The 24,294-nt window shown below is 48.8% G+C and overlaps 1 protein-coding gene across 2 annotated transcripts in view; it reads right to left on the bottom strand.

The window, feature by feature from the left end:
* The window catches only part of FANCA (FA complementation group A), a 60,536-nt gene extending 36,853 nt beyond the window's left edge, over window positions 1–23,683 (bottom strand). Inside the window, exons 1-15 of one of the 2 annotated variants that reach the window (XM_084757843.1) lie at window positions 23,589–23,683; window positions 23,164–23,273; window positions 20,555–20,648; window positions 16,973–17,106; window positions 16,750–16,845; window positions 15,169–15,242; window positions 10,823–10,935; window positions 9,016–9,092; window positions 8,383–8,416; window positions 6,257–6,320; window positions 5,607–5,719; window positions 4,768–4,844; window positions 4,318–4,459; window positions 3,884–4,017; window positions 1,646–1,756 (exon numbers count right to left, since the gene is read on the bottom strand). In XM_084757843.1, the coding sequence (XP_084613969.1) occupies window positions 1,646–1,756; window positions 3,884–4,017; window positions 4,318–4,459; window positions 4,768–4,844; window positions 5,607–5,719; window positions 6,257–6,320; window positions 8,383–8,416; window positions 9,016–9,092; window positions 10,823–10,935; window positions 15,169–15,242; window positions 16,750–16,845; window positions 16,973–17,106; window positions 20,555–20,648; window positions 23,164–23,273; window positions 23,589–23,667 (1,452 nt within the window). In that variant the 5' untranslated portion in view covers window positions 23,668–23,683. The remainder of the gene's footprint in view (window positions 1–1,645; window positions 1,757–3,883; window positions 4,018–4,317; window positions 4,460–4,767; window positions 4,845–5,606; window positions 5,720–6,256; window positions 6,321–8,382; window positions 8,417–9,015; window positions 9,093–10,822; window positions 10,936–15,168; window positions 15,243–16,749; window positions 16,846–16,972; window positions 17,107–20,554; window positions 20,649–23,163; window positions 23,274–23,588) is intronic. The other variant, XM_084757844.1, reaches the window with a different exon arrangement.
* Between the last annotated feature and the right edge of the window lie 611 nt (window positions 23,684–24,294).

The raw sequence follows: 24,294 nt of genomic DNA, 5'->3' as shown, positions 1-24,294 counted from the left end.
GACTGAGCCGGTGTGGTGGCGCATGCCTTTAATCCCAGCACTTGGGAGGCAGAGGCAGGCGGAGCTCTGTCACTTCGAGGCCAGCCTGGTCTACAAATCGAATCCAGGACAGCCAAGGCTACACAAAGAAACCCTATCTTGAAAAACCAAATCAAGCCAGGCAGTGGTGGCGCATGCCTTTAATCCCAGCACTCGGGAGGCAGAGGCAGGAGGATCGTTGTGAGTTTGAGGCCAGCCTGGTCTACAAAGCAAGTTCAGGACAGCCAAGGCTACACAGAAAAACCCTGTCTCGAAAAAGAAAAAAAAAGAAAAAGAAAGAAAAAAAAGAAAGAAAAACCAAAACAACAACAACAACAACAACAACAAAAAACACTCAACAGAGCATCAGAGCTTCAAGTACAAAGCCCCCAAATAAGTGGGTGACGGCTCTAGCTGATGAAAAGAAAAGAGACAGCCAAGCCTTCCTTCCTTCCTTCCTCATGTGACACAGTGTTCCACTGTTCTTCACAATGGATTTGAATCCCCGGGCTCCTGTAGTTTCTCGCCCAGGCACTGAGTGGCTGAGACTATAAACCGTTGCATACAGCCTCAGATTCTGGGAGTTTGAGACAGCATCTTGCTGTGGATCCCTGACTGGCCTGGCCTGGAGCTTCTGATCCTCCTGCCTTAGCCTCCCAAACACTGGGACTACAGCACTGTGCCACTATCTTGGCTTCAAGACTGGCCTGTCTTCTTGTCTTGAGACAGCGTCTCACAAGGCAACCCTGGCTGTCCCAGGGTTGAGCCAACCTCTGTCAAACCTAGGATGATCTTGTCTCTCGAATCCTGGGATTATAGGTGTACAGTACCACGGACTGTTGTTACAAATAGTCCAACAGCAGACTTACATAACCATCCCCCTTCTTCCCCCCCCCCCCCCCGAGACAGGGTTTCTCTGTGTAGCCTTGACTGGCCTGGGCTCACTTTGTAGACCAGGCTGGCCTCGAACTCACAGAGATCCACCTGCCTCTGCCTCCCGAGTGCTAGGATTAAAGGAGTGTACTGCTACCACCACCTGGCAATTTGGTGTATCTTTACTCAGGTATGTATGGATGTTTTTAATATGTATGGTTGTCTGCATGCATGTCTGCTTAGTGTCTGCAAAGGCCAGAAGAGAGAATCAGTTTCCCAAGGAACTGGAGTCGCAGCCAGTTGTGGGCCGCCACATGGGTGCTGGGAACCGAACTCGGGTCCTCTGGAAGGACAATGAGTGTTCTTAGCTGCTGAGCCATCATCTCTCCAGGACCCAGAAACATGAACACTTAGAGCCATATCATTTTATTAAGGCAAAAATAGATTGCCCCAAGCTCACTGACCTGCCAGTCACTCATCCCCTATAGCATCTTCCCAGAGCCCATTTGGACCTGCTCATCCTCCTGAGAGCCTGTGTGGCTGGCACTTTACCACTCACACACCAGTAGGATCAGTTCTCTTCTCCTGAGACAGATGTTTGGGTGCTCCTAGGTACCTGCGCTGGCTCACTGTACACCAATGCTGGGCACCACCTGGACTGTCTAACGAAGGGCAGAAACCAGCCCTGGCTCAGTGGGATCTGCAGGAGGCTGGGTGAGCGGAAAGCCTCATGGTGCAGCTGTTGGCTCCTTACCTGCATGTACCGCGGGGCTTCCCAGGGCACGAGGTCAGACAGAAACTTGAAGAGGAAGACCAGGGTCTTCTTGCTGCAGCTGTGGTAGCCATGCGAGCTCCCAAAGGCCTCCTGAGAGAGGAGGGGGAGGAGGGAGGGAGAGGGAAAGGGAGAGGGGGGGGGGAAGACATGAGCCCCAGCAGCCAGGAACTGCTCGGTAGACGCCCACTCTGTGGGCTGTGCTGGCCAACAAGAGCTCAGGAGCTGTGGTCTGCCCCAACAGAAAACTGCTGCTGAAAAAAGAAAAGGGCTGTGGAAGCAGAGACACATGGGTCAAGGATAGAAATTTATTCTTAACAATAGTGGGTTCGAAGCCGGCCTGGGCTACAGGGGACCCTGCCTCAAGAACAGTAATAAAGCAAACAAAGTAAAACTAACAAAGATATTAAGTATGAGACACTATTCGTAAGAGGAGCGCAATCTGCCCAGCAGGCTAAGGTTCTTAACTCAACAAATATGTTTATTTCATTTCTGTCCCCAAACTCAGCAAAAGCAGAGAAATGTCACTATCTGATGGGCAGCCAAGGAAAAAGGCCCATAAGTGCTGCCCCTGACTAGAAGGAAAGACAGTGATGTCATGGACAAGGGCGGAGCCTGAGGCAGCCCTGCTACTGTGGCTACTGTGCTGGGACAGGGTTACTGCACATGGAGACAGAACAAACAGACTTTAAGTCAATCACAACACTGACTTTGCCACACATGACTTGTAAAGACAACGCCCACGTGGGAGGAACGACCGCCCAACCCTCCCCTAGAGCACATGGGCCCCTGCTATGCTGGCCATGTGGGACGGGCAATGCACAGCCGGGACCAAACACTGAGCTGCAGTGAACTGAAGTGATGAGGCAGGTTTCTGGAAGCACACAAAATGCCGAAATCAGCCAATTCTTTTGCATGTTAGACTGCGCATGCGAACACCCTTCAGGCATGCCGTGGTGGCGCACCCCTTAACGAAACACCCTTCAGCCATGCCGTGGTGGTGCACCCCTTTAACCCAGCAGGCAGGTGAAACTCTTGAGTTTGAGGTTAGCATGGTCTACAGAGTGAGTTCCATGACAGCCAGGGCTACACAGAGAAACAAAGCAAAAGGATAAAAGGGAATAATTGCTCAGCGACATCAACTGCCTGCAAAACCTAAGAAAAGCAGCCCAGCACCCCTGGATCCAGTCAGGCCGAGCTAAGTCTCCTTTGAGGCTGCTCATACCCACCTGGCTCACCGTATATTTTCTAACCGCGAGGATAGCTAAATGGAGCCAAAGGGACACACACTTAGATCTGGGGTCACAGAAGTCACCGACACCCTCATTGATACCCTAGGGCAAGGGTGGCTCTTTTCTGGGGCTAAAGAGATGGCTCAGCTATTGACAGCAGTTACACACGCATGCATGGGTAGACACACGGGGACACAAACACACACACACACACACAAACACATGCACACACCACCCGGCCTAAACCTGTGGCCTAAACCTGTACTTATACCAGCTGGCCAGGATCTTCCTGCAGACTTCATCCTGAGTGCAGACTCAACAGGCCTGGGATGATCCAAGATCTGTGCTTTCTTTTTATCTATCTATCTATCTATCCATCCATCCATCCATCTATTTATTATGTATACAGTGCTCTGCCTGCATGTACACCTGCAGGCCAGAAGAGGGCATCAGCTCTCACTCTAGATGGTTATGAGCCACCATGTGGTTGCTGGGAATTGAACTCATGACCTCTGGAGGAGCAGTCAGTACTCTGAGCCATCTCTCCAGCCAAGAAATATGCTTTCAAAACCCTTGCAAGGTAAGTCTGAGGACTCTCAGGTTCAGGAGCACAGATAAGAACAGGGGATGCGGCCAAAAACAAAAGAGGGAGACGTAGCTTGGTCGTGTAAGGACGAGGTCCATGCCTCAGAACGTTCAGAGGCACGGGACATCTGCCACAGAAAGAAGCGGCTGCTGCTCCTAGTCTTGCCAACAGTTCCCATCTTACCAAAGCTTCAGAAAACGAGATTCCAGCAAAAAGGGGACTCGCAAGGACTCAAGAGCCTCTGGGCTGTGAGCAGAGCACAGCAGACAGCTTCTAGAGACAGAGATGAGGCTCTGCCTTGGCCAAGCTTGCCAGACTGACCTCCTTCTCCACAGAGAACACAGCGCAGGATGCCAGCAGTTCCTCCCCACGCCACCCCCCCCACCCCCCCGAGTTACTCACCTTGAACCAGTCTGCATAGGATGGGAACACGAAGGGGCCTTCCAGAGTAGCCTGGCGCACGATCAGGAACGCAGTGACCATGCTGTCTAGGTGGTAGCTCTCAAAGGCCCGGGCCATCAAACCCGCTATCCAATCTGTGAGATTGTGACACAGTCAGCGGCAGGTGAGGGCGGCTATGCTGGTGATTGAGTATCTGAGCTGGGAGGATGCACACGCTCAAACTCCAGCACTCGGATGGCCCACAGTCACCTCAGGCTGGGTACAAAGTGCCTCAGACTCACGGGCGGGGTTGGGGGGGTGGGGGTACCACACAAACAGTAGCAGACAGAGAGGGCTCTATGAGTTCTGAGTGAGTGAAGGCAGCACCGATGGGATTCAACTGACATTCGCATGCAAACCACACAACAGCACGATGGGGCTGCACGCACACGTACCTTTAACCAGCTGCCGTGCCTCAGGAAAGCAGACAACCAGTGTGGACACACAGGAAAGCACATGCTGCCAGTTAACCTCCTGCAGCTCCAGGACTTCCCGCAGGCGGCCGACTGACTCCTCCACACCCAGGGTCACAAACACCTGAAACAACAGCCCCAGCTCCCCTCAACACCAAAATTTACCCCTGCTAGAAAGGCGCAGGCGCGGGTGCAGGTGCAGCCTCAGTGAGGAGCCTCAGTGGTGGCCACCACGGTTGTCCTCTCTGCAGTGGGCAGTACTGGCAGGAGGAACTCTCATTCTGAGAAAGGAGGGCCAGTTCAGCCTCCTGACCCTGAACTGCAATCCTGATGCAGACAGTAGTTGCGTTGCTGGGGAGTCCGGAACCTTCTCACAGGGCAGTGTCCGGTCTTACACCCTAAGTCCCACTGCAGAGCGGACCCCATACTCACCCTGCAGTACAGTGTTGTGAGCAGCTGATGTGTCTTGGCAAAGCTCCACTCTTTCTGCTTTTGAATGGCATCAGACACTGGGGAGGAAGAAGAAAAACACTGCAAGTCAGGGTTTATTTAAAAAAAAAAATTACAGGCGGTGGTGCTCACCTGTAATCCCACCACTTGGAAGGCAGAGGCAGGTGGATCTCTACGACTTCTGAGGCCAGCCTAGTCGACAATGAGTCCAGGCCAGCCAAGACTACACAGAGAAACCCTGTCTAAACAAAACAAAAGCACCAAACAAACAAAAAACAACCAACCAAGCAAACAAAAAGAAAAACCACCTGTTTTTTAAAAGCTTCAATGTGAAAAGATATTCCCGTTTTAATTTTTTTTTTCAAGTCCTATGATCAGAGCCAGACATGGTGGTGCACACCTTTAGTCCCAGCACTTGGGAGGCAGAGGCAGGTGGTTCACTGTGAGTTCGAAGCCAGCCTGGTCTACAAAGTGAGTCCAAGACAGGCAGGGCTACACAGAGAAATCCTCTCTCAAAAAAATCAACCAACCAAAAAAACCAAACCAAGTGCTATGCTCATTTCTTTGGTTAACTGACGTCAATTCTCAGTATAAGAGGGATGTCCATCCCAGACAACAAAGATGCCAGACTCTGGGATCAAGTGCTGTGGTCTCAAAATGCTCCATTTCACCCACAGGTCTCACTGCGCAAGCACCCATAATATCGAGGACAGAGCCACAAATCTACCTAAAGGTCACTGAAATCTGTCAGACTTTCACCAAAAGTTTAAGGGACGAGTCCAGAGCCGGCAGGGGACTGCAGCCACAGTGAGGTGACCCACCTTTCAGCACAGGCTTGTGAGTGAGAATCTGAGTCAGAGTGGAACCGAAGAACCTCGTCAGAGACTCCGCTGCCGCCATGCCACAGCATCTGTGTCCAGAGTACATGCCGAACCTGCAAACAACACGAGGGGTGCACAAGAAGAAAAACACCGCCCCGCCCAGATCATGTCCAAGTACCAGTGGGGTTCACCCTCCTTCGGGCCTGGACCGCACTTTCTCTACCAGGCCAGGAAGCCAGGGGTACCAAGTGAATCCATGTGGTTTCGACAAGAGAGAAGTGAGTCATCTGAAGATATCAAGAGTCCAGAAGCAGGCAGGAGACTAGACACGCTAGGAAGGCAGGGGCTGCACACCAAAGCTGAAGACAGACACGTGGGAGGGAGGGAGGCCACTCTGGACACATGACAGAAAAGTGAGGCTGAAGAAGCGCTGGTCCCACACCCTAGAAATCTAGAGGCCGAAGAGCATTCTACAATAAGATGGTTCGGCCGCCCCAGCTCAGAGGGGCCGGACAGACCTCAGTGCCGCAGCAACTATCTTCCCCGGGGTGGCAAACGGCAGAGAGCACCCGCCAGTGACCGCTCACTGCTACCATCCCTGCGTCTAAGACGGAACGGCTGTGACAGGGACGGCAGGCCCACACACATACCAGCCCCTCGCTGCCTGGTGATCCGGAGTCGCCTGTGGATCAGCATCCAGGGTATCAAGAGCAACTGACAACAGAACAGGACAGAAAAACAGGATCAGCCCAGGAACGGCCCATCCTGTGGCACCCCAAGAGCTCTCAGACAGAAGGCCAATTTCTGTCATAGGCCAGACTCTCCTCCGACAGCACCAGGTCCGCCAAGCCACCTAAGTGCCATCAGAGCTTTTTTTGGTTCGTTTGGTTTTTTGAGACAGGGTCTCTCTGTGTAGCCTTGGCTGTCCTGGACTCACTTTGTAGACCAAGCTGGCCTCAAACTCACAGAGATCCACCCACCTCTGCCTCCCAAGTGCTGGGATGACAAACATCCATCACCATGCCCAGCCAACCATCAGAGCTTTAAAGTTGAGAACACCCACAACTGTGAATGCTGTCTGTACTGAGCTGGTGACACTTTGTAGCTCTAGCTGTCTTGTGGTGCTGGGGATTCAACATGCAGTGCTCTGCCACTAGACCATACCCCAGCCACAGCTCAAAATTAAAAGTGGGGTCTAGAGAGATGGCTCAGCAAGTTAAGAGCACTGGCTGCAAAAAAAAAGAACAGCCCTCCCCCCAAAAAAGTTGAATAAAATTTAATTTAAAAAAAAAAAAAAAAAAAGAGCACTGGCTGCTCTTCAGATGACCCAGGTTTAATTCCCAGCCCCTGCAAGGCAGCTCACAACCATCTGTAACACCAGTTCCAAGGGAAGCAAAGCTCTGCTCTGGCCTCTGTGAACACCAGGAACACACATGGTTGGTGCACAGAATTATATGCAGGCAAAACACACACACAAAGTAAAAATAGTAGCAACTTTAAAGGTTAGGCAGATGCTAGGCGGTGGTGGCGCACGCCTTTAATCCCAGCACTTGGGAGGCAGAGGCAGGTGGATCTTTGTGAGTTCGAGGCCAGCCTGGCCTACAAAGCAAGTCCAGGACAGCCAAGGCTACACAGAGAAACCCTGTCTTGAAAAAACAAAACAAAACCAAAAGTTAGCCAAGCATGGTAGTGGGCACCTTTAATCCCAACACTGGGACTTGGAAGGCAAAGGCAGACTGATCTCTGTGAGTTTGAGGCCCTGTCTCAAAAAAGTTTAAAAAAGTAAATGAAATGTGGAGTCATGAGAAGGAACTGAGAGCCACAGCAAAAGACAGAAGCAAGTTCACACCAAACACATGAGATAACAGCCCCTCAGAGGCAGGCGGGTCGCTGTGAGTTCGAGGCCAGCCTGGTCTACAAAGGGAGTCCAGGACAGCCAAGGGTACACAGAGAACCCCTGTTTTGGAAAAAAAAAAAACAAAACCAGAAGTGGGTTGCTTCAAATGGAAAGGATAGAACCTGCTAGAACTGGTTATTGCAGGATATTTGGTCTCAACCTGATCCATGAGATTGTAAACTGTAATGTCCATCTTTGATCCCATTGTGGTCCCTGAGGGTGAACTGAAAATCCCTGTTTCTTGTGGTTGAACCCTAACTCACCTTCAATCCACAACTTTCTGTTTATTGTAAACAGGTGACTAAGGTGTGGTTCAGCAGATGTACACACACCTTTCTTTAATCCTGGAGCTTTCTGTACCCAGGACTTAAAAAAATTAACCCTAGGTCAAGAGGCTGAGCAAGAAACCAGCTGACAGGGATTAAAGTGTAGGAGGGACTTTGAGTTGAGGGGTATTTAGGACAGCGTGTAGAAGCAGAAGGGCTCCTTGTGTCTTTAGTCTTTGACGCTTTGATTCTTCATCTTGGGATTTTATCTTGGCACTTAGCTCTCTAGCTCTTGGGCTCCTCGGCTCCTTGGCCTTTGGCTTTTGGAGCTTTGAGCTAGCAAGCCTTTGGCCTTGGGGTTTTTTTGGCCTTTTCTTCTTGGGCTGCCAGCTGAGCTAGTGAGCACTTTGGGCCTTCTCCATCAGGACGTGAGCTGAGTAGGAAGGTCAACTGGGTGCTTTCTCTGCCTCTCTGAGCTAGAAGGTTTTTCACCACAGCGTCTGGCTCCTGGGTTTTTATTGGTAAAATAGATCGAGCAGGGATTTTCAATTAAAACAATTGGTCATAAACAAATTAGTCATTTGTAGCCTGGGGCTCAGGGCAAACAACTTACAAGTCAGCATTCGGTGCAGCACATCAGCGGCAACCTGGCAACAGAACACAAACTCATTCAGTATTTCTCAAGTGGTCTCACGTTGGTGAGACGCAAGAGATGCCTCGCTGTGTCCCTGCCTCTTGTGAAACTGCCTGAAGGTACTCATCCCTAGGAATCCCTCCCACTCTTTCTCATTTCCTTAAATTCTGCTCTGTGTGTGTGAGAGAGAGAAAGAGGAAGAGAGACAGACAGACAGACAGAGAGGGAGAGAGAAACCAAAAAAGGAGTAGGAGGGAGATGAACCCAGGCGGCAGGTAGGCAATGTACCTTCACAGAGGAAAGCCCTTGATTTGGTCCCAAGCACGTCATAAATCAGGAGTGCTGGTGCAGTTATAATCCCAACAAACACTTGGGAGGTGGAATCAGGAAAATCAGAAGTTCAAGACCAGGCCATGCGTGGTGGCGCACGCCTTTAATCCCAGCACTCGGGAGGCAGAGGCAGGGGGTCTCTGTGAGTTCAAGGCCAGCCTGGTCTACAAAGTGAGTCCAGGACAGTCAAGACTACACAGGGAGACTCTGTGTTGGGGTGGGGGTGGGGTGTTGAGGCAGTCGCTTAGGTCACTTCTCCATGGCTTTCCTTTTCCTTCCTACCCGGGTTTCAGGTTCCACAGGTCGCCTTGGATCTGAGCTTTCCTGAAAGGCTCTTGAAATTAACAGTTGCATAAAACCTGAAAGATAATTTACATGCTCCAGTCTCAGAACAGCAGTGACCCATAGACAACCCACCTCAATGGAGCACACACATGTGTGCACAGACAGGGAACAGCTCCTGCGCAGAGCACCAAGCCCTAGTGAACTCCTATGCCTGCCACTGCCCACCTGAGACACAAGCGCTTACCCAATTACTTTTAAAAATCAAGTTTATGATAAGATTTTGTTTTTACTTTGTGTGTATGAGTGTTCTCCCTGCACAGACATTGGTGTACCAGGTAAGCCCAGTGCCCACAGAGGCCAGACGACGGTGTCAGATATCCTAGACTGGCATGTGAACTGCCACAGAGGGGCTGGGAATCAAACCCAGGTTCTCTGGAAGGACAGCCTTTAACCACTGAGCTCAGGACTGTGAGCTTCCAGCCAGTCCAGATGTTCACCATCAACTCAAAGACCTGGAAAACCACTTTTTTTTTTTTTTTTTTTTTTTTTACTTTGAGACTGGCATCTTGCTAAATCACCTATATCAGCTTCCCTCTCAGTGCCATGACCCCGGCAGGGCGGCCTGGATCATACATCTAATGTCTGACCCAATGGAAGCATCTCATTCTGAGGAGTGAGAAAAACAAATGGATTCATAATTTTATATCTGGGGTCGGGGCTGAGAGAGTCTCACTACATAGCCTTGGCTGGCCTGAAGCACCCTGTATGGATTAGGCTGGCCTCCAACTCATAGAAATCTGCCTCTGCCTCTGCCTCTGGAGTGCTAAGACTAAAGGGATGAGCCACCACATCTGGCTGATCCACAACTGGCTGATGCGTAATTTTATATTTTTGCTTGTGAGCCTAGCCTTTAACGGCTGAGCCATCTCTCTAGCCTTGATGCATGATTTTAAAGATCAGAATAAAGAAGCCTAGAATTGAGGTGTTCTATTTTTACGTTTTATTTAAATTTTACCCATCTAAGATAGCTTACAGGAAATATAAGCAGTTTATACCACTGGAAAAATATCTTTTGCAAACAAAGAAATATACATGGCAGGTGTGATGGTTAAGTGCCTGTAACCCCAGCTTTGGGGAGGCTGATTGTGAAAGGTCAGCCTTTGCTACAGAATAAGAGGCTTTCTCGCTGGGTGTGGTGGCACACACTTTTAATCCCAGCACTCGGGAGGCAGAGGCAGGTGGATCACTGTGAGTTCGAGACCAGCCTGGTCTACAAAACTGAGTCCAGGACAGCCAGGGCTAACACACAGAAAGCCTGTCTCGGAAAACCGGAGGGGGGGGGGGCGTTGGGGGGGGGCAGAAGCCTTCTCAAAAAAACCAAGAAAAGACCAAGTGTGGTCGCACACGCCACTAATCCCAACATTCAGAAGCAGAGGCAGGTACATCTCTGAGCTTGAGTCCAGCCTATTCTACGTCACAAGTCCCAGGCCAGCCAGAGCTACACAGTAAAGACCCTGTCTCAAAGAACAAAAGAAGCTACAGCTGCCTGTACAGAGCGTGTCTCGTCTTCGACTCGGTGTACCTCTCTGGGACTGCAGTCAACAGCTTAGACAGCAAAGGGGGCAGTCTACGGGCCAGAAAACCAACTCTGCCACAAAGTCACCTCACCCACTCAGAAAACAGAAAGCCACGGCTGACCTGGTGAGTTTACTTCACGCTAGGCCCACAGGAAGGGAGATGCTGCTCTAGTGTCCAGTGCCAAAATGAGTAACTGTCCCCAGGAACCCGTCTGCTATGAACATACCGGCAAGCATGGCTTCCGTTACGTCAGCGGATGGGCAGGAGGCGTCTGTCTGCTCACACAGAAAGCGCAGGTTCTTGAAGAGCCATGTGGTCATGGTCTGCGTGTCAGGGTGGCTGAGGACACAAAGAACAAGGTTGGACATGCAGGCACGCGCGCGCGCGCACACACACACAGAGAGAGAGAGAGAGAGAGAGAGAGAGAGAGAGAGAGAGAGAGAGAGAGAGAGAGAGAGAACTAAGTCCTTCAAGAAAAAAATTTTTTAAAGCTCAGTGATGAGGTGGCCACTCCTGGGTTTGACATAAGCCACAGCCAACACCCCGCCCAAGAAACCCAACAACAAAAAAGTGTTTTGTGGACAGAGAGCCTATTTTGAATGATTTCAGTCGGCCGTTTTAAGTTTATTCCAACTATTTTTATGGTTTGTACTTTCTGTTCTATTTCAGAAACAGTGTGCTTGCTTTTGTTACCTTTCTTCTCAAAACAGTGTCTTATACAGTCCAGACCACATATGTGCGCTGTGTAGCTGACGGCGGCCTTGAATTGCCCATCTCTCTGCTTCCAACCCCCAGTACTAGGATTATAGGTCTATGCCACTACATCTAGTGGTGCCAGGGATTAAATCTGGAGCCTTGGGCACGGTGGGCAAGGAGTCTACCAACTGAGCTACATGCCCAAACCTCATCCGTGTACTTACGTGTGTTCTCCCTGACAGAGTATACCAGGCTGACTAGCTACAGTGGTTTGCCATGTTCGGGTAGCCTAGAGCACTGCTGGCGTTTCACTATGCCTCCCTGGATAGCCTGCCCAGAACTATGTAGACCAGGCTGACCTTGCCTCTTGGGTGCTGACAGTAACGGCCTGCACCGTCACTCCCTGCTTAGCACCGCTAACTTAACTATCTCATACGAAGAGGAATGCACAAGTCTCTTCAAAGATTTCATCAAAATGTGTGATTCCACTTCAACTCTGTCCACTTTTGCTCTGTAGACTTGGTGTCCTGGTGTGGATGTACCAGGAGACGTGCTCGCCGTGGAATTAGGCTGACGGGTCATTTGTAGCCTCTGAGCTCTGCCCTGCCATATAGGCTTCCCACTTCACGATCATACCAACCAACAACTGTCTGTGGATTTCCTCAGCTTTTGTTTTTGTTTTATGAGAGAGGGTTTCTCTGTGTAGCCCTGGATGTCCTGGACTTACTTTATAGTCTCACTCACACAGGTTCGCCTGACTCTCCTTTCCCCAGTGCTGGGATTAAAGACATGCACCACCATGCGCGGCTTCATCTTGTCTTTTAAAATTATGTATACAGCACTCTGCCTGCATGTACACCTGCAGGCCAGAAGAGGGCATCAGATCACATTATAGTTGGTTGTGATATAGTGCCCATGTGGTAGCAGGGAATTGAACTCATGACCTCTGGAAGAGCAGCCAGTGTCCTTAACCTCTGAGCCATTTCTCCAGCCCTATCATGTCTTTTTATACCTCCGTTTTTAGTCTTTCTTTGATTCACACAAGCCTTTTCTTTCTTTCTTTTTTTGTATAAGAAACTCAACTTTTTAAAAAGTTTTTTTTACAGGAACTGGTGTCACAGCACCACCACCTGATTTCAAGATGGCATTTTTAACTGTTCTAGACCTCAGAGAGCACAGCCTGCCAGCCTTCTGATGGACTAGAGGGGCCTGCGGCCCCACACACTTCATGCACGGCCTTGCAACCAGGCCTGAGACTTTTTTCATCCAACCTCCTGAGGCATCAATACTCCCAACCCTCAAGCCTGGATAAATAAATAAAAAGACTGGATGCTCCTTTTTTTTTTTTTTTTTTTTTAAATCCACAGTGCTGGCTCAGCATAGAGTTTTTTTAAACTCTTAATTTTTATTTTTTTAACATATAAAGTGTTCTGCCTACATGTACACCTGCACACCAGAAGGGGGAATCTCATTATAGATGGTCGTGAGCCACCATGTGGCTGCTGGGAATTGAACTCAGGTCCTCTGGAAGAGCAGGCAGTGCTCTTAACCTCTGAGCTGTCTCTCCAGCCCCTCAGGATAGACCTTGAAGTTTGCTAAATCTCTTACTGCTTTTCCATCTGCTTCCTTCTTCCAATTTTTCGCTTTTGTCATCTTCTATACTGTCCGGTCAGGTAAAGATCCTTGCCACTAAGTCTGACAACCTGAGTCCCGTCCCAGGGAGTCACATGGTGGGAAAGCTGACTCCTGTACGGTGCCCCGACTTCCACAAGAGCTCTGGCACATTTAAACCCTCACATGAATTAGTAACGTCAGACTCCTACGATGATTTCAGAAAGGAATAAATACACTTATATTTTGTCACCCATCTTTACCTAGACATCTCTTTTTTCAGTTAGCGTTTGTTCTGCTTTCTAAGACAGTGTCTTATGTAGCCCAGGGCCAGTCTTGAGCTTCATATGTAACTGAGAATAAGCTTAAGTGGGTTTTTAAAAATGACTTTATGCTTAATTTAAAAAAAAAAAAAAGGCATGGGGCTGGAGAAGTGGCTCAAAGGTTAAGGACACTGACTGCTCTTCCAAAGGTCCTGAGTTCAATTCCCAGCAACCACAGGGTGCTCTTCCAAAGGTCCTGAGTTCAATTCCCAGCAACCACAGGGTGGCTCACAACCACCTATAATGAAATCTGATGCCCTCTTCTGGTGTGAAGATATACATGCAGGCAGAACACTATATATATGTAATAAATAAATAAATCTTAAAAAAAAAAAACCTATGGGCTGGAGAGATAGCCCAGAGGTTAAGAGCACTGACTGTTCTTCCAGAGGTCCTGAGTTCAATTTCCAGCAACCACATGGTGGCTCACAACCATCTATAATGTGATCTGATGTGTACTATATACATAATAAATAAACAAATCTTTAAAAAAAAAACTACGTGTGGGAGTATTCTGTCTGCATATCATGTACGTGCGTGCCTGCAGAAGACAGAAGGCATCAGGGCTCCTGGAGCTGGAGTTATGAACGGTAATGAGCGACCACACGGATGCAGGAAAGCAAACCTAGGTCCTCTGCAGGGCGACCAGCGCTCTGACCTCTGACCTCTCCAGCCTGACATTGAGCTTCTGATTCTGCTCCATCTCCCTCCCCAGGGCTGGGATCATAGGACTGCGCCACTGCGCCTGCTTATGATGGGCTGGAGACTGAACTCAGGGCTTCATGCATTCACTGCCACCTACCTCTCTGCGTCCTAAGTCCCTCTTTCCAGTCTTTGTCGCTACTGTTTGGTTTTTATTTTGTTTTGAGGCAGTTTCACTATGTAGCCCTGGCTATCCTAAAACTCACTCTGTAATCCAGGCTAGCCTTGAACTCACAGAAATCCACCTGCCTCCCAAGCTCTTCCTCATCCACTCCTCCCACCCCCATTTTTAAAAATAATCATTATCCTAGCCAGGCGTGGTGGCGCACGCCTTTGATGCCAGCACTTGGGAGGCAGAGGCAGATGAATCTCTGTGAGTTCGAGGCCAGCCTAGTCTACAAAGGGAGTCCAGGACAGCCAGGGCTACACAGAGAAACCCTGTCTCGAAAAACAAACAAACAATCATCCTCATGAGAAAGGCCAAGGAAATAGGTCAATGAATGAGCTTCTCCCTGTGCCCAGGGCTAGGGAAGCAAAGACAAGAAGACCCCTGGGACTTGTAGATGAGCTCCTGGTTCAGTGGGACCCTGCATCAAAAGGTAAGTAGAAGTGACCACTGGGTGTCTCCACTTACTTTTTCAGCACTGACCTCTGACCTCTACAAGCAAGATCAACATTTACACATACACACAAAAATCATCATCGCAAGGCATGTACAAAGAAAACCTGCAAAGTGCTTACCACCAAAACCTGATCCCCAGACCCCACACGGTGGATGGAGAAAACTGCCTCCTCTGCCCCCCCCACATGCACATGACATGACACATGCACCTCCCACCCAACAATAAATAACTCTGGTTGTTGTTGGTTTTCGAGACAAGGGTTCTCTGTGTAGCCTTAGCTGTCCTGGACTCACTTTGTAGACTCACAGCAAGTCTACCTGCCTCTGCCTCCCAGGTGCTGGGATTAAAAGCATGCGCCACCACACCCAGCTAAATAACTTTTTTTTTTTTTTTTTTTTTTTTTTGGTTTTTTGAGACAGGGTTTCTCTGTGTAGCCTTGGCTGTCCTGGACTCGCTTTTTAGACCAGGCTGGCCTCGAACTCACAGCGATCCGCCTGCCTCTGCCTCCCGAGTGCTGGGATTAAAGGCGTGCGCCACCACGCCCGGCTTTATAACTTTTTAAACCAGCTTAAAACCACAGCTATTTAATAAAAGAGGCAGAATGGCAAGTGAATTACCTCCGCAGTAGCTCCTGTAGGCTCACCACGCTATGCGTGTGAAGACTCCACACAGCTTCAGGCAACAAAGAATTCTGAAAAACATAACAGCATTGTGTCAACACGGGCATCTTCCTATGGAATGTTCAGCCTGGGGTATGCTCACTGCCCACAGAGAAGTGTCACATCGTGGCCTGCAGGGCTTGTGTCACAGGTGCCCATCACACAGCGTTCACACCCATTCCTGCCCTGCCTGGCTTTTCCTCTGCAGTCTGTGTCAGCTCTGACCTCCCGGAAGTGCCAAGTCACTGCCAACCCCTTCTACACACTGTGGGCTATGCGCTCTAAATTACTGCCTAGAAACTGTCGTCTGATCCCCATGCACCTGCCACCGTTTGAGAGCACACACTCATACTTGCACACATGGCACAATAAAGATAAAAAAAATTTTTTCCATGTTTCTTTTTTCTTTTTTGGTTTTTTGAGACAGGGTTTCTCTGTGTAGCCTTGGCTGTCCTGGACTGTCTTTGTAGACCAGGCTGGCCTCGAACTCACAGCAAGTCCACCTGCTTCTGCCTCCCGAGTGCTGGGATTAAAGGTGTGTGCCACCACACCCAGCCTGTTTTGTTTTGTTTGAAATAGGACCTCATGTAGTCCATGAGGTCTGGAATGCACTTTATCAGCAAGGATAACCTTCAACTTCTGATCCTTAGGCCTCTGCCTCTACCTCCCAAGGGCATGGACTATAGGCATGCACAGTATGCGCAGTTTCTGAGGAGCTGGGGGTCCAGTCCAGTGCCTCATGCGCGCTAGATAAACACCCAGGCACCCGAGACACATTTCTGCCCTCACAGTATGGTGTCTACTTATTGGGAGAGCCTTCCCGCTGTGAACCCAAGAAGTCCGAGCATCGAGCTTCTGCAGGGTGCTCTACTTTATATGGTGAGAGATATGGTCTCATTATGCGGCTCTGGCTGGCCTGGTACTCTCCAAGTAGACCAGGCTAGCTTTGAACTCAGCGATCCTCCTGCCTGTATCTTTCAAGTGATGATATTATAGGCATCTTATGTTCCCTATACTAATGCTGGGGGGACAGCGACATGTAATACTAAAGCCCTTCTCCCAACTCGGGAGCATCTGATTCCTAAGAAAATTCATAGACCTGAACCAATAGAACATCGCCTTTAAAAATCCTAAGTGTGGGCCAGGTGGTGGTGGCGCATGTCTTTAATCCCAGCACTCGGGAGGCAGAGGCAGGTGGATGCTGTGAGTTCAAGGCCAGCCTGGTCTACAAAGTAAGTATAGGACAGCCAAGGCTACACAGAGACCCTGTGTCAAAAATAATAATAATAAAAATAAAAAATCCTAAGTGTGAGGGCTTGAGAGATGGCTCAGCGGTTAAGAGCCCTGTCTGCTCTTCTAGAGGTCCTGAGTTCAATTCCCAGCCACCACATGATGGTTCATAACCATTTATAATGAGATCTGGTGCCCTCTTCTGGCCTGCAAGAGTACATGCAAACATAATAATAAATAAACAAATAAATAATGAATATTTAAAAAATAAATTAATAAAAATCCTAAGTGAAAGAACTTCAGATTTACCTGTGCTTTCCATAACTCTTGGCAGAAGGTGAGGCGGGAGAACATGTTGTGTGCCAACAAATGCTGAACAATCTCTAAGGAGGAAGACAGTTTCTTCTAAAAAGAGATTAAATCATTTTATTAAAAAAAAGGTAAGCTATCTAAAAAGAAAATTAAAGAAATATCTTATTTTCCCAAAGAGCTTAAAAAGGACATGTCCTCATTTAAGGGGCCGGCCTCTCACTCTTTGTTCCGGGCTGAGCAGCACAGGGTGGCTGGGTTCTGCGCAGATCTGCTGTATGCTGTGAGCGAACACTCTGGCAGACAGAACCCCCACAGGAACTCCCAGCCTCAAGGCTTGATCCCGAAAAGCAAAGCCTTAAAAACAAAACAAAGAAGGTTTAAATGGAAAAATGCTTCTGCTTGGGGCTGGAGCGATGGCTCAGCGGTTAAGAGCACTTGTTAGCTTTTTGTTGTTGCTGTTGGGTTTGTTTTTTTGTTTTGTTTTTTGAGACAGGGTTTCTCTGTGTAGCCTTGGCTGTCCTAGACTCGCTTTGTAGACCAGGCTGGCCTCGAACTCACAGCGATCCACCTGCCTCTGCCTCCCAAGTGCAGCGATCAAAGGCATGCGCCACCCGCCCGGCTTCCATGGTGGCTTATAACTGTCTGTAACTCCAGTTCCAGAGGATCCAACCCCCTGTTCTTGCCTCCATGGGTACCAGACATGCATGTATCCTCATACATACATGAGGAAAAAACATCCGTACACATAAATTTTTTTCAATCTCATAAATGTATACATGGCATACACTCATTATCTTCAAGGCTCGAAAAACTCACATTAGGGTATAATAAAACCACATGCGACAATTATGGAGACTTCAAATTACAAGTGTTAGAACCCAGAGCGCAGACTGGGGATGAAAGCCTGTAATTCCAGCCATGGGGAAAGCTGAGGGAGAGCTGAAAATTCAAGGCAGCCTGAGTGACTCAGTCAAACCCTGTCTTAAAAAAAAAAAAAAAAAAAGACGGGCGTGGTGGCGCACGCCTTTAATCCCAGCGCTCGGGAGGCAGAGGCAGGTGGATTGCTTTGAGTTCAAGGCCGGCCTGGTCTATAAAGTGAGTCCAGGACAGCCAAGGCTACATAGAGAAACCCTGTCTCGAAAAACCATAAAAAAAAGTTTTGGGGCTGGAGAGATGGCTCAGCAGTTAAGAGCACTGTCTGCTCTTCCAGAGGTCATGAGTTCAATTCCCAGCAACCACATGGTGGCTCACAACCATCTATAATGAGATCTGAGGCCCTCCTCTGCCTGCATGTACACCTGCAGGCAGAACACTGTATACATAATAATAAATAAATAAATCTTTATTTTTTAAAGTTTTAAAGGGCTAAAGAAATACACAGTACCCTGGTTCAACCCCCAGTACATCAGATAATAATAAAGTTTAAAAATAAATGTGAGGGGCCAGGCAGTGGTGGCGCACGCCTTTAATCCCAGCACTGAGGGGGCAGAGGCAGGCAGATCACTGTGAGTTTGAGGCCAGCCTGGTCTACAAAGCGAATCCAGGACAGCCAAGGCTACACAGAGAAGCCCTGCCTCAAAAAACAAACAAACAAACAAACAAACAAAAACAAATGTGAGGGACTGGATGGCTCAGTGGTTAAGACAGCCTGCGGCTCCTGCACAGAACACAAGTTCACTTTGACCTACCCAGTCATCTCAAATTCCAACTCCAGGGCACCCAACACTTCCCTCCGGCCTCTGTGGGTAGCCCCACACAAGTGATATATACTCACAGATTGTCATAAATTTTAAAAAAAAAATTACTGAGGGCTGTCAAGACCTCTCTGTGTGAAGCTGGCTCATGTCAACGCTTATAGCCTGAGTTTGGTCCCCAGGAGCCACATGGTTGAAGGAGAAAACTGACTCACATAGCTGACCTCTGACTTCCACGTGATCACCATGGCGCACAAGCTCACATAAATCGATGACTGAAAAAAACTGACTAAAAAGTAATGAATAGGGGCTGGAGAGATGGCTCAGAGGTTAAGAGCACCGGCTGCTCTTCCAAAGGTCCTGAGTTCAATTCCCAGCAACCACATGCTGGCTCACAACCATCTATAGTGAGATCTAGTGCCCTCTTCTGACATGCAGGCGTACAGTACATGCAGACAAAAACATTGTATACATAATAAATAAATCTTTAAAAAAAGAAAAGTAATGAATAATGAAGTTAGTATCGCTTTTTGAAAGAAGTTGTAGTGAAAAATGTGAAGTGCATAAAAACCTTACTTTTTGATATCGGCCCCCACCCCGCTGCCCCAGCTTTCCCTAACTGACTCTAAAACAGGGGCAGCATCCAGACAGAAGCACCCAGTCTCACGCCTGCTCACCCCAGGCTGGCCGACATGAGGGAGTGCACACCTAATGGTGTTTTCCAAGGGTGACCTGGCTCCTTACAGCCCGCGCCTTCAGCTGAGTGCGCTTTCGAACAGAGGCGTAGAAGCTGAGCGTGTCCATAAAATGCGTGACTAGCACACGAGGTGCCCTCAGTTCACTCCCAGTGTCATACAAAGCCAGGCATGCTGGGAAACACCTGTGATCTTAGCACTGGTGAGGTTAAAGTCGGAGGGGCAGGAGTTCAAAACCATCTTCAGCTACACAGCAAGGTCTACACCAGTCTAGGATACAGATCCTGTCTCAAAACAGGAAGGGAAAAAAGGGCGGGGCAGGGAGGAGAGGGGCATGAGATGGCTCAGAGTGTAAAGATGCTCTCTACACACACCTAGAGAGGCCTGAGCTCGGTTCTCGGAACCCATGAAAAGACGGGAGAATAAATTCCACGAGGTTGTCCTGACTTCCACATGTGCCCTTCCTACCCACATCACACACACACACACACACACACACACACACACACACACACACACAGACAAAAGAGGTGGTGGTGGCACAGATCAACAAATGCATTAAAAAAAAAATCTCCAGATAGCTCAGCTCTTAATGCAAAGGCAGGTGGATCTCTGAGTTCAAGGAAACCTGGTCTACATAGTGAGTTCCAGGACAGTCAGGACTACACAGAAAAACCATGTCTTGAAAAACAAGGCCGGGCAGTGGTGGCGCACGCCTTTAATCCCAGCACTCAGGAGGCAGAGGCAGGCAGGTCGCTGTGAGTTCGAGGCCAGCCTGGTCTACAAAGCGAGTCCAGGCAGCCAAGGCTACATAGAGAGACCCTGTCTCAAAAAACAAAAAAACAAAAACAAAAACAAAAAAAACCCAGAAAAACAAAACAAGGGCTGGAGAGATGCCTAAGCAGTTAAGAGCACTGTCTGATCTTCCAGACGTCCTGAGTTCAATTCCCAGCAACCACGTGGTGGCTCACAACTGTCTATAATGGGATATGGTGCCCTCTTCTGTCATTCATGCAGAGTACTATATACATAATTAATAAATAAGTCTTTTAAAAAAGAAAACAGCCAGGCATAGTGGCACATGCCTTTAATCCCAGCACTCAGGAGGCAGAAGCAGGCGGATTGCTGTGAGTTCGAGGTCAGCCTGGTCTACAAAGTGAGTCCAAGACAGCCAAGGCTACATAGAGAGACCCTGTCTCAGAAAAAAAAAGAAAAAAGAAAAAGAAAGAAAAGAAAAACAAAACAAAAAAGAAACAAAATTGTTCAAAACAAGTCATAAAGCTTGTGTAACTGGTGACAGTACATACAAGAGGAAAGGTAGTATTTGATGGCATTTAAATGTCTACTTATGAACAGACCATGGTCCCCCCCAAAAGTTCCCCCAGTGAACTGAAGAACAGAGAAACAACTCACGGATGAAGGAACTGGGCCGCTCAGAGGAGGCTTGGGCACTGTCACAGTCAATCAGCTTGCTGAGACACAAATCGTTACACTGTGGATCTCCTACCTACAAACAAAACAGAAAGAACTCACTTCCTGAGCTTAAGCTGTGTGCAGCTGGGGTGGTAGGCACTCTCACGTTCTGTTTTCTTTGGTTTGATTTGGTTTGGTTTTTAAATTCATTGTTGTGGGTGTGGGTCTGTGTGTTTTAGAACTGCTACTGCTATAATTAAAAACACCGTGACAGGGGCTGGAGAGATGGCTCAGGGAACCCAGGTTCAACTCCCAGCAGCCACATGGCAGCTCACAACTGTCTATAACTCCAGCTCCAAGGGATCCGACACTGTCACACGGACACACATGCAGGCAAAACACCAATGTATATAAAATACAAATAAATTTAAAAAAATAAAAAAGGCCACCATGACCAAATGCGACTTGGGAAGAAAAGGGCTTATTTCAGTTTACAACTTGTATTTCATCTTGCTGGGCCGTGATAGCACACGCCTTAAATCCCAGGAGGCAGGAGGCAGAGGTAGCTGAATTGTTGAGTTTGAGAGCTACCCTGTCCTTCAGAGTGAGTGGCAGGATAGCCAGGGCTACACAGAGAAACCCTGTCTCAAAAAGAAAGAAACGTGTAAAACAACTTGCAATCCATCATGCAGGGAAGTCAGGACAGGAAACTCAAGGCAGGAACCTGGAGGCAGGTGTCGAGAGTTTTGGTTTCTTTAAAAACCCAGATATGCACACCTTTAATCCCAGCACTAGGGAGGCAGAAGCAGGCAGATCACTATGAGTTCTAGGCCAGCCTGGTCTACAAAGTGAATCCAGGACAGCCAAGGCTACACAGAGAAACCCTGTCTCAAAAAAACAAAAAAACAAATATATACAAAATGTACACTGTGCTGGCTGGTTTGAAGTCAACTCAACACAAACACAGTGCTCTGCCTGCATGTACACCTGCACACCAAAAGAGGGCACCAGATCTCATCATAGATGGTTGTGAGCCACCATGTGGTTGCTGGGAATTGAACTCAGGACCTTTGGAAGAGTAGCAAATACTCTTCCCCTCTGAGCCATCTCTCCAACCTCTTGTTTTTGTTGTTGTTGTTTTTTGTTTTAATCCCAGGTGTGGGATATGGGGCAGCTTCAATTTGTCCACAACCATTAACTATGATTGTCTCGTGCACGAGCAAGGGCCTGACCTTTGCCAGCTGCAGATAGTTTAATTCTGGGACCGCCTGAGAGGGATGGGGGCGCTCTGAAAATGAAGGGCCCCCACTTCTGCTTGCTGTCCTTGTGGTATGAAGAACTTGGGGTATCCTGACAACGAAGACTGGACTTACCCTCAAGGAACTCTATGACCCTAATCGGCAGAAGTAGTCTAAACAGGTCTGTGCCTCCTCTCCCCTTTAACCTTCTGGATCTCCTACCTGGTGCTGGGGTCTTGGAAGGGACAGGGTGGAAAAGGGTGGGAGATATAAGAATCCAATTAAATAGATAATTAATTAAATAGACCAGCAGGCAGGAATTGATGTGGTGGCCAAAGAGGAGTGCTGCCCAAACCATGGCCAAGCCTGCCTTCCTATAGAGCCCAGGACCACCAGCCCAAGAAAGGCACCACCGTATTGTGCTGGACCCTCCCATATTAATCATCAATCAAGAGAATGCAACACAGGCTAGGGCAAAGGCCAATGTAGGCCAGGGGCTTCCTTAATTGAGATGAACTCTTTCCAAATGACTCTTAGCTTGTGTTGAGTTGACTTCAAACTAGCCAGCATCGTGTGCATGCTTCTGTGTACGTGTGCCGATCAGTCTGGGCAGTGTCCAGAGAGTAAAGATGGTGTCAGGTCCCCAGAGTTACAGATGGTTATGACAACCTGATGTAGGTTCTGGGAACTGACCTCACATCCTCTGTTAGAACATGACGTGTTAGAGCTGGAGAGCATTTGTCGCACGTGCAAAGGACCTGGGTTCGATTCCCAGCATGCACATGGTGGCTCCAGTTCCAGGGGATCTGATACCCTCTTGATTTCTGTCCCGCACCAGGCACATATGTGGCGCATACATACATTCAGGCAAAACACTCCTACACACAAAAACAAAAACCAGAACAGTATGTACTGGGCCATCTCTCCAGTCCCTCAAGCACTTTTTTCTGAAGGGAATTTACCAAAGCCTTTCCAGAATAAGTAAATTGCCGGGGGAGGGGGGCTGGTGGGGGGAGGGGGAGTGGGGGAGTGGGGGTACGCCTTTAATCCCAGCACTTGGGAGGCAGAGGCAGATGGATCACTGTGAGTTCGAGGACAGCCTGGTCTACAAAGTGAGTCAAGGACACTCAAGGCTATAGAAAAACCCTGTCTCAAAAAAAAAAAAAAGAAAAAGAAAAAAGAAAAGAAAAAGAAAAAGAATAAGCAAATTTACTACCCAACTGCTTTAATCTCCAAATGCATAAGACACACTCAGCTCTCTCCATCTGGCTGCAGGTACCAGCTAACCACCAGGTACACAGGATATGGTAAAGACTGCGAACTGGCTGGGTTCCAAACACCCAACACTCAGCCACCCCAGTTTCCTCTTACCTCTAGCAAAAGGTCATTCATGTTTTGATGGTATCTTAGGAGGTGCAGAGCGGCGTCTTTTAATTTCTGTTCCCTTTCTGGATCATATGTGTGCTTCTTAACTCTGCCCGCTAAAGGAATTTTTTAAAAAATTTTTTTTCAAAAAACTATCGCGCGTCATACACAGGTGATATGCTGAGCGCAGGTCCAAAGAGAGCTGCCTAAGATCTGGTCGGTCATCTGCCGCTGCCGTGAGCGGCTGGGACCAGAAACCCCGGGGCCCATGGCTGATCTATGAGGACCAGCTGACTGGGGCTCTACTGACGTGCAGGGCTGCGCCACGCTGGGACCTGAGAGGGCAGAGGGCGGACGGCGGAGCACGGACCCAGGAAAACGGGAGGACTGCCTGACTAATTGAGGTCAGAGATGGCGGGAGTGAGACCTACCCAGCAGCTCGGTCCAAGATTTCCGGGGGCCCAGGGATCCACGACCTGCCATAGCATCCTTTCCCGGCGAAGGCGACATAGCGACTGCAACACAGGCACCGGAGCCCGCGCTGCCTTCCAATTGGCGGCGGCCGGGCGCAGGCGCTCATTGGCTAGGAGCGCGCCTGACCACACCCCTCGCGGGCCGGACCTTGCTCTGCAGCCGGGGTAGGCAGAGTCACGCTTAAGCTTTGGTGCAGTACACCAAGCAGCGCAGGACAACTAGGGAGAAAGTGGCGCAGAACTTGGAGCTGGAGTGGACATTGCGAATGGACTACGGCTGACCCGCGCGGCTTCTGGATGCGACTTAGACGAAGATAATGGCGCAGGCCTTGGGGCTGGGAAGATCACGTGACAACCTGGTTGCTGCTTTTAAAAAAAAACCCCGCTTATTTGCCTTGTTCAAAAATACACAGAGTTTAAAAAATAAAACAAAGGCAAAAAATAAAACAAAGGCAGGGCGTGGTCATGCCTTTAATCCTAGCACTCGGGAGGCAGAGGAGGCAGGCGGATCACTGTGAGTTCGAGGTCAGCCTGGTCTACAAAGGGAGTCCAGGACAGCCAAGGCTACACAGAGAAACCCTGTCTCAAAAAACAAACAACAACAACAACAACAACAACAAAAAGGGGCTGGAGAGATGGCTCAGTGGTTAAGAGCACTGTCTGC

This window comes from Acomys minous, assembly GCF_964271855.1.
Source record: "Acomys minous genome assembly, chromosome: 14".
Lineage (NCBI taxonomy): Eukaryota > Metazoa > Chordata > Mammalia > Rodentia > Muridae > Acomys > Acomys minous.
Note: the sequence above shows the minus strand (reverse complement) of the source record. Positions and strands in the feature narration are given on the sequence as shown.